The 10,282-nt window shown below is 55.7% G+C and overlaps 1 protein-coding gene across 1 annotated transcript in view; it reads right to left on the minus strand.

Annotated features, from left to right (window-relative positions):
- LMTK3 (lemur tyrosine kinase 3) overlaps nucleotides 1-9,037 on the minus strand; it is a 29,249-nt gene extending 20,212 nt beyond the window's left edge. The window contains exons 1-6 of the mRNA XM_030913278.1: nucleotides 8,707-9,037; nucleotides 6,654-6,766; nucleotides 5,613-5,746; nucleotides 5,176-5,326; nucleotides 4,589-4,665; nucleotides 4,004-4,122 (exon numbers count right to left, since the gene is read on the minus strand). Coding sequence (XP_030769138.1) covers nucleotides 4,004-4,122; nucleotides 4,589-4,665; nucleotides 5,176-5,326; nucleotides 5,613-5,746; nucleotides 6,654-6,766; nucleotides 8,707-9,005 — 893 coding nt within the window. The 5' untranslated portion in view covers nucleotides 9,006-9,037. The remainder of the gene's footprint in view (nucleotides 1-4,003; nucleotides 4,123-4,588; nucleotides 4,666-5,175; nucleotides 5,327-5,612; nucleotides 5,747-6,653; nucleotides 6,767-8,706) is intronic.
- Between the last annotated feature and the right edge of the window lie 1,245 nt (nucleotides 9,038-10,282).

Here is a 10,282-nt window from a genome sequence, read left to right on the forward strand (position 1 = left end):
TCCACGAGCTTCTTTCTGTCCTACATTCTTTGCACCTGCTGTTCCCTCTGTCTGGATTGCACTTCCCATGGTGCTTTGCATGGCCAACTCCTCCATATCAACCCCGCCTCCCTGATGGTCCTGTCCAAAGTGGGCCCTGTCTCTGTCACATATTGCCTCAATTCCTCATGGTACTTGTCATTCTCTGACAGTTTCTCTCGCTCTTTTTTTTTTTTTTTTTTTTTGAGACAGAGTCTTGCTCTGTCGCCTAGACTGGAGTACAGTGGCACAATCTTGGCTCACTGCAGCCTCCATCTCCTGGGCTCAAGCAGTTCTCCTGCCTCATCCTCCTGAGTAGCTGGGATTACAGTCATGTGCCACTATACCTGGCTAATTTTTGTGTTTTTATTAGAAATGGGATTTCATCATGTTGACCAGGCTGGCTTTGAACTCCTGACCTCAGGCAATCTGCCTGCCTCAGCCTCCCAAAGTGCTGGGATTACAGGTGTGAGCCACCGCACCGGCTGACAGTTTCTCTTTTTAAAATGGATGTATGGCTTGGCACGGTGGCTCTCACCTGAAATCTTGGCACTCTGGGAGGCCGAGGCAGGAGGATGGTTTGAAGCTAGAAATTTGAGACCAGCTGGGGCAACATAGTGAAAATCCATCTCTACAATTAAAAAAAAGAGAGAGATCGGGCGCAGTGGCTCACACCTGTAATCCCTGCACTTTGGGGGACTGAGGCGTGTGGATCACTTGAGGTCGGGAGTTCGAGACCAGCCTCACCAACATGGAGAAACCCCGTCTCTACTAGAAACACAAAGTTAGCCAGGTGTGGTGCTGCATGCCTGTAATCCCAGCTACTTGGGAGGCTGAGGCAAGATAATTGCTTGCACCCAGGAGGCGGAGGTTGCAGTGAGCTGAGGTCGTGCCATTGCACTCCAGCCTGGGCAACAAGAGTGAAATTCTGTCTCAAAAACAAAACAGAACAAAACAAAACAAAAATACCTGTAATCTCAACATTTTGGGAGGCCAAGGTGGGTGGATCATCTGAGGTAGGAGTTCGAGACCAGCCTGGCCAACATGGTGAAACCCCGTCTCTACTAAAAATACAAAAAATTAGCCAGATGTGGTGGTGCATGCCTGTAATCCTAGCTACTCGGGAGGCTGAGGCAGGAGAATCGCTTGAACCCGGGAGGCAGAGGTTGCAGTGAGCTGAGATTGCACCACTGAATTCCAGCCTGGGCAACAAAGCAAGACTTCATCTGGAAGAAAAAAAAAAAAAGACAAATAAATAAATAAATAAATAAAAATAAAAGTTAGCCAGGCCTGGTGGCTATGCAGGAGGCTGAGGCAGGAGGATCACTTGAGCCCAGGAGCTCAAGGCTAAAGTGAGCCTTGAGGGGGAAAAAAAAGTCTCTTTATTTATCTGTTGTGTGCCTTTTCCACTAGGGGGTGAGCTTTCCTAGGATGAGAATTTGGTGTGTCTTCCTGCCTGTGTCCCCGGTGCCTGGGTTAGTAGATGCTGAATAAACACATGCGGAGAGAAGAACTGGCTTGGAAGTCTGCAGGAGGAAGAGAACATTTCAGGCTTGCAGCCCAGGGTCTGGCCAGGAGTAGGTGCACAGTAACTTACTAGTTATTTTCCTACTGGGTGCCTGGCTGGAGGCAGAGCCACTTGTGTGCTGTGGGGCTGCTGCCCGGTACCCAGCCGTCTACTGCCTGTGGGTAACCACGGCTCTGCTGTTTATTCTGTGTGTCCTTCTCAGGAGAACAGGGTCTCTTGCTCCTGCTTGGCGAAAGAATTGTGCAACAGTGTTGTTGTTGTTGTTTTCTCACTCTGTCTCCCAGGCTAGAATGTGGTGGTGGGATCTCAGCTCACTGCAACCTCCGCCTCCTGGGTTCAAATGATTCTCCTGCCTCAGCCTCCGGAGTCGCTGGGATTACAGGTGCCCGCCCACCACACCTGGCTAATGTTTGCATTTTTAGTAGAGACAGAGTTTCACCATGTTGGCCAGGCTGGTCTCGAACTCCTGACCTCATGATCTGCCTGCCTCAGCCTCCCAAAGTGCTGGGATTACAGGCGTGAGCCACTGTGCCTGGCCAATTTTTTTGTATTTTTGTAGAGATGGGGGGTTTCACCCAGCCTGGTCTCCAACTCCTGAGCTCAGGCAATCTGCCCACCTCAGCCTCCCAAAATGCTAGGATTACAGGCGTGAGCCACTGTGCCCGGCCCGACAAAGTGTTCACAAGGCTCCTGCCATGTGTGAGGCTTAAACAGTGGCTGGAGTTCCCAGCACTTGGGGCAGCTGTTGTAGGAGGAAGCCAGGATTCACTGTACACCCACAAATCTGGCCAAGGCCAGCCGCTCTGCTGTCAAATCCTCCCAGCAACCTGCTAGGCAGGATGATGATCCCCATTTGATCCAGGTGGAAACAGAGGCTCAGAGAGGTGAAGTGACTTGCCTAGGGTCACACAGCTGGTAATGATGGGAACGTTGGGATTTCATCTCGGGTCTGTGGCTCGCTCAGCACAGATAGCACTTGTCTTGTCTCACAGACAGTGAGAGCCAACAGCACTTGTGCTGGGGTAACGAGACGGACCCTGCGCTGCTGCTAGTAGAGACCTGCGCTGTCCAACAGAGCTTTGCGAAGGTGGGAATGTTCTGGACCAGCCCTGCCTACCAGGGGAACCACTGGCTACAGGTGGCTATCGAGCACTTGAGATATGATGAGGGTAGCTGAGGAAATGTGTTTTTAATTTGATTGCATTTTAATTAGCTTACATTTTATTTATTTATTTATATAATAGAGACGGGGCCTTGCTCTGTCGCCCAGGTGGGAGTGCAGTGGTACAGCCATAGCTCACTGCATCCTCCAATTTCTGGCCTCAAGTGATCCTCCCACCTTGGCCTCCCAAAGTGCTGGGACTACAGGCGTATACCACCTTGCCCATCTTAGCTTAAATGTAATAGGCATATGTGGCCAGTGGTTGCTGGCACAGGTTTAGGGAGAGACAGGCAATAAGCAAGTAAGCAGATGGTATAGTGACAACCTGGGGTACGGGTTATGAAGAAAACACACACCATGACGGGGTGGAGCATCCCAGACCCCTCTTTGAAAGGAGGGGAGGAGTAAGGGAAGGTGTCTCTGAGCTGAGGCCTGAGGAAGGGAAGGGGCCCCATCCACACCTGGGGGTGAGCAAGGAGTGACATTCTAGAGAAAGGATATAGCAAGGAGCAATGCGCTGGGGCAGGGAAGAGGCTTCTGTGGGGAGGGTCAGTGAGGAGGCCAGGGTGGCTGGGGTGAGGGGGACAATGGAAGGAAGGGGACTGTGTCAGACTCTGCAGGGCCTGTGGGCTGTCAGGAGGAGCAGATGTGTCCTGTAGGCAGTTGGGAGCCATGGAAGGTTTTGGAGCAAGGGAGTGCCAAAACCCAATGTGTTTCTCAGGGTAAAGCCCACCTTTACAACTGTTCTGATAAGGGGTCTCTGCAAACACACCCTTTCCAAAACAGGGAACTCACTACCTCACAAGGAATGTATCTGGCAAGTGTGTACCTAGACACCATCCTAGAAGCACTGAGAGTGGAGTAGAGACCAAGCAGGGCAGGGATGGAGCTCCACAGTGACCTGCTCAGGAACCTAGTCTGTGGCCTGGGGAAGGGAAGTACCAGCCGGTACCCAACATTGAACATGGAAATCTCACATCCTCTCAGCTGCCCACTTCATGAGGACACTAGGGCTTCTTGGACTGACTTTCCAGATGAAGATCCAGAGGTTCAGAGGGGAGAGGAACAGGCCTCTAGCTCAGCTTCTGTGCCCCCGCCTCCTCCACCATCCTGCCTCTCATTTCCCACCCTTAGCTCGTTCCAGAGGAAGAACCTGAGGTTCAGGGAGGGAAGTTCTCCTGCCAGAGCTGCACAGCCGGGAAGAGGTAGATTCCAGGTTCCACCCCATACAGTGCTCCTTCCACTCCTGAATGTCACCTCAACAAGGCACACACCCACTGAAAAACCCCCAGTACCTGTACGGCTGTGCTTCCGAGATGAACTTGCGTTGCTCCAGGGGCCCTGCGCTGGCTCGGAGCTCCTTCACCACCACCTGGGCAGGGGTGTAGTCGGAGAAAATCTCTCCCAGGATCACCTGGTCAAGGGGAACCCAGGAGTCAGCCAGTGCCATTTCCCCAGCCCCATCCCTGGGACCAGCTCCACTCCACCACACAGCTCCCAACCCCTGGCTCCTTCCCAGCTTCTCGCTCCACATCCCACCACCCTTGAACCACACCAGACATGGGGTGAGACACTCACGGGCCCAGAATCCGATGGACGCGGGGACGGATGGAAGGATGGACAGACGGACGGACGCGTGGAGAGCCGGGTGGCGCGGCGGAGTGGTCAATGGAGTGAGGAGGGAGGCGCTGACTGACAGATGTCGGGGATGGGGCGGGTGGGAGCCGGTGAGAGGTGGACGGAGGGGGAATGGGAGGCTGAGGGGGCACGGGGAGGAGGCGAGGGATAGATGAGAAGTGGTGAGAGCAGGGGTGTGGACACAGAACAGGAGGACAGCTCGGGATCCATGGAGCCCTGCCTCCCCTCCCCAGCCCACTCACCTTCCCAAACCAGCCACTCCCAATCTCTTGCAGGTAGCTGAGGTGCTGGCGGCTAAGGCCCAGGGGGGTGGTCATGTCTGGGGAAGGCAAGAGGGGAAAGCCCCTGAGCCTCTCCCCACTCCCGAGTGCCACCAACACACCCCAAGTCAGTGGGGACTGGGGTCAGAGCAGACATCACTCTCTTTTCATTGGCTGCCACCCACATTCCATGTCAGAATCTCAGCTTCCTCATTGGCTGCTCACAAGACTCCAGCATCCAATCAGTCCTTCCCTTTGGCATCCCAAGCTCCTATGATGTGATTTCAGCCTCCCATTGGTTGCCTCTGAGACTGTGCTCTATGCTAATCTCACCACTGCTTGCTCCACAAGAATCCCCAAATCTGGTTTTGGATTAAGCAATGGCTTCCACCAAGATGATCTTTGTCTGCCTTCCCATAGGCTGCTTCCAAGATTCCGGGGCTCCCACCTATGCCTTTCCCGTTGGCTGCCCCTGGTCTCAACCGCCCCAGCCCCTAAAGGAAGACACTCAACATCTTCTGGCCTTTCCCGGGACACCATGGGAGTCCGGTCATGGCGTGGGGCAGTACCTGAGTGTGAAGGCTGCGGGGCAGGCATTGGCAAGGAGACCTCAGCCAGTGGGAGAATGTAGACATCAGGCAGCGACTGTGAGGAGGAGGTCTCCTCCGCAGGGGGAGTGTACTCCCCGGAGCAGTCCTCCCCTTCAGGGTTCTCAAACTCCTGGGGCCGAGAGAGGCGAGGAGGAGTGGGAGAACGCAGGGCTGAGAGACACGCCATCGTCTTTCTCTTACGTTTGTCTCCCCTTCATTTTTGTAACTGTCTCCCAGTCCCAGCCCAACTTCCATCCCCCCGTTTCTCCATCCCAAGGCTCCAGATCTTGCCATAGCTTCAAACTAGAAGGTGCTCTCGGATTTACTGCCCCCCTCTCCCCACCAACCACCTGTGCTGGGGGTAAAGGCCTTGCTGGAATCTTCCTCCCCAGGTTGAATCCCCTCATGCACCTCACCTTGAAGCCGACATCGCCCCGTTTGCAGCACAGACAGGTGAGGAGGAGGAAGATGAAGGCCAGCAGGCCAGAGCAGGAAATGAGGACCACAGCGTAGGGAGGAGACAGAGGAGCCCGGCCCAGGGCGAATCCATCTGCAGGCACAGGGCTGGGCTGGGGTTCCAGCTTCAAGTCCCTGGCTACTGGAATCATGCCCCCTCCCGTCCCGGCACCTCTTGGACTACAACTCCCATGATGCTCTGCGACCAGGGTCCCTTGGCAGAGGTGCAGAGTGGCCCAAGGCATTATGGGAGTTGTAGTTTGGGGCCTTCCCAAGTGATTGGATTGGGGGTGGGGTCTCTTCTCTGGTCCCAAACTGGGACCCCCCCACCTCACCCCACCCCATCCCCTCACCCCAGGCTTGGATGAATTCCAGTGAGGGCTGAAGGAAAGAGGAGTAATAGTGAAGCCTGGAGCTTGCAGAATTTAAAATACGCTCCCATGGACAGCCTCATTACCCCTCATTGGGGAGGAGGACGAGCTCTCAGCTGCAGGCTGGGACAGGATTCTTGCCCCATGCTGAAACCCCCCAGTTTGTGGGGTTGAGATCTGTCTCTTTTAGGGACGCTTGGCGCACACCGTTGTCCTCTATCCCCAGCCCAAGACCCAAAGAAGGGAACTCCGCAAGCCCTGGGTCTCTCCAGAAGCCAAAGACAGCCTCCCGTGTTGTGTCCCCCTTAGAAATAGTATTCCTGTCCTCTGCCCCCAATTCTACCAGAGGCCCTATCCTTCCCCGGCTTCCTGCACACACCAGCACAAACACATGCGTGCACGCATACACACATGTTGCCAAAACGGAGCCCCCTCCCCACCCAGCCCCCAGCCTCCCTCCCACAGGCCCTGCTGACAGAGGCACCGTCCCCGTCGCTCCGGGCCCGGCTGGGCTGCGGGAAGACGCGCACCAGGTGACGGGGCAGGACCTGCAGACAGACCCCTGGGAAGACAGCGAGGCCGCCGCGCGGGTGGGGGCCGCCGGACAGACGGATGGCCCGACAGACTCACCGGGGTGGGCCGGGGACGCCAGGCAGCCGGAGGCGGAGACGGCCGCAAGGAGGATGAGGGCGCCGGGGGCAGGCATCTTGTCGAGGATGGCAGGGAGGTGGAGGTGGTGGCGGCTGGGGAGGAGGGGGGGGCGGGCCCTCAGCCCCCAGCCATGGGGACCCGCGCGACCCTGGCCTCCTCCCGGCCCAGGAGAGGGGCAGGAGACGCAGGACAGGGGGAGGGAGGGGCTGCTTGCTGGCTCAGGTACCCCCCTCCCCCTCTTTGAAGGGACGGACGGATGAAGGGATGGAGAGGCAGACAGAGGAGAGGAGCTGGGGAGCCGGGGTTGCTGGGGTGGGGGGGGAGAGGGTAGGATGGGGGGGGGCGAGAAAGAGGGCCCCGCCCCCGAGGGCAGCCAGGATTGGGGGAGCAGAGAGCCTGTCACAGGAAGGGTGGGAGGAGGGAGGATGGAGCGTCGTCATGGCAACTGGCTCCCCCGTAGCATTGGCTGCCAGGAGGGAGGGGAGGAAATGGGAGGGGGAGGGACAGACAGGGACCGGCACACGCTTGCGGTGGGAGGGGAGGGGGGAGGGGGGCAGGGCCCACGGGTGCCTGGCTCGGACACCGCTGTGACATGCCACCAGCATGGACACATGTGCTACACGCTAAGATGCAGATGTCAGGCACGCGCAGCCCACACACAGCTGACACACGTCGCAGGGACCCTCATAGACAAGCGCATCACATACAAAGGTGGACAGCCATCAGCAGACGGGGACACGTACACGTCACACACAAAGACGCAGGGACCGCACTGGAAACGCACAGGCAGGCCGGCTTCCAGCACAGATGCACCCGGCCACGCAGGAACGTCAAAGCATCACAAAGACCCACACATGCCCCAGACAAAGTAAAGCCCCAAATCCACAGACGCACACGGCACAAAGATCCCCACGGACACCACTGTGACATGCTGACACTCATAGTCACAGCCACGCAGACAGTCCCTAGACAAATGAGCAACAAAGAATACCCACAGACACAAGTATCATATACATGCATGTCACACGGACATGCACAGACAGCAATTGCACGGACACACGCAGACACACACATCATATGAACTAACATAGACATGGACCCAGCAGCTACACAGAGACAGGCACATCACATACGTGAGTACACGGAAACGTAACACATGCATATATATGGACATGTAACATGCATCATTCACACGGACACACACTTCACACACGGATACACACAGACATATTACCTACACATGCATACAGGCACACACAACTCATACATACAGGGCTACATAAATCACATGCAAAAATGCACATAAATACACCACACACTGATACACACAGACACATATAACATGCACATATACACAGTCACACACTATACATAAACACAGACATAGGCACACAGATCAAATACAAAAACACACAGAGATGCATATATCACATACCTAAACAGACTTGGACACACACATCACAAATACACACACCTTTCACACAAGGTTACAAAGACACAGAACCCCACCACAGTCACACATCACATGCAGAAACACGCACGGGCACACATAACACATACAAAGATTCACACACCCACAACACAGACACAGACACGCGCACAGACACACGGATCGCAAATACCCACGTTTCCCGTGAGGTTTCGCAGACATTACACAACCACAGCACTTGCCTCATACAAAAGATACATGATCATAGTTTATTTAATGTATTTATTCTTATGAGTATTTAGTCTGTGCCAGGTATCGTCCGCAGCGTTTTACACGTACAGAATTACCTTGCAATCCTCATAACCGCCCTCTGAGACAGGTATTTTTAAATCATGCCCATTGTACAGATGAGGCAACTGAGGCACAGCGCGGGGTAGTCACCTGCCCCAAGGCACACAAGCCGGGAAGTGGCAAAGCTGGGACTGGAACCCGGTCCATCGGGGACACCGACACATCAGACAAGGACACACATACATCACGTGCCAGGCCGCCGCCGTCTCGGGGTCACATCCCACCCTCCAGCGCCCCGAGCTGCAGACACACCCGGAAGCGCGGACTCCCACCCTGGGCGCGGACCTCTCCATCGTCCGTGAGCACCTGCGAGGCGTTCCCCTGGGTGAGGCTGGGCCGGAGCTGCGCACCCAAGACGCAGCCTCAGCAACACTCGGCGCAGGCGACCCAGCCCCCCCACCCCAACCCCCCAGCAGGGACCCAGGGCTTTCCACCAAAACGCGCAGCCGTGGCGCACACCGGCCGGGCAGTGCACACTCCCCGCAGAGCGCAGCCCTCCTCATCTGGGGGCTCAGGGGAAGGGGGAAGGGGCTGCCTTCGGGGTGTCTCATTGGAGAAACTGAGGCAGGTTCATCGCGGGAGGGAGGGGGCGCACGGAAGGGCTGCAGGGTGGAGGGGATGCAATCGGGGGGCGGGGAGTGAGAAAAGACGCAATTTGCTGCCCCGGTGGCTGAAGGGCACAGAACCTGGCGGAAGCAGAGGCTTATGGGAAGTGTAGTCCTGGCCTTGAGACTTGTAGGAAATGTAGTCCTGCTCGACCCAGTAAGGCGGCTCAGGTTAAACTGCGGCTGGATGCGGGTAGCAGAAGCCGAGGGAGGGTCCGCTGCATGGGTCTTTGGAAGTGATGTGAGCAGAATTATCGAGTCCTAGGGAGCGGCACAGGCGGGGCTGCAGTCCTGACTCTGGCCCCAGCTCGCTTGTTCATGTATTCACTTAACAAACGTTTATCAGGCGCCCACTATGTGATTAGGCAGGCGCTGGGCCAGAAGCTGGGGCCGCAGCAGGAAGCAAGGGAGACGTGTTCCCTCAACTTCTGGAAGTCTCGGGGCTTCAAGGAAAGCAGCCACGAGTGGAAGAATTGCACATTAGGACTTAAGCACTGCCGGGCACCTCTGAGTCAGGGTGGGGATGGAGTGGGTCTTGTCTGGGGAGTAACAGAGGGTTCCCTAGAGCTTTTCAAACTGTGAGCGCCCAGCCATTAGCAAGGGTGATATCAAGATCCTCGGTGGTCTCAGAAACAAAGTCACTCTCTGAAAAGAAAGAAAGACAAAAAATACTCCGTGGCAATCAGCAATTTTTTTTTTTTTTTAATGGGGGCTGGGCATGATGGCTCACGCCTGTAATCCCAGCACTTTGGGAGGTCGAGGAGGGCAGATCACGAGATCAAGAGATCGAAACCATCCTGGCCAACATGGTGAAACCCCGTCTCTATTAAAAATACGAGGCCGGGCGCGGTGGCTCAAGCCTGTAATCCCAGCACTTTGGGAGGCCAAGACGGGCGGATCACGAGGTCAGGAGATCGAGACCATCCTGGCTAACACGGTGAAACCCCGTCTCTACTAAAAAATACAAAAACTAGCTGGGCGTGGTGGCCGGCGCCTGTAGTCCCAGCTGCTCGGGAGGCTGAGGCAGGAGAATGGCGTGAACCCGGGAGGCGGAGCTTACAGTGAGCTGAGATTGGCCACTGTACTCCAGCCTGGGTGACAGCGAGACTCCGTCTCAAAAAAAATAAATAAATAAATAAAAAATAAAAATACGAAAATTAGCCGGGTGTGGTGGCAGTTGGCTGTAGTCCCAGCTACTCAGGAGGCTGAGGTAGGAGAATTGC

Source organism: Rhinopithecus roxellana, chromosome 12, assembly GCF_007565055.1.
Source record: "Rhinopithecus roxellana isolate Shanxi Qingling chromosome 12, ASM756505v1, whole genome shotgun sequence".
NCBI classification, from domain to species: domain Eukaryota; kingdom Metazoa; phylum Chordata; class Mammalia; order Primates; family Cercopithecidae; genus Rhinopithecus; species Rhinopithecus roxellana.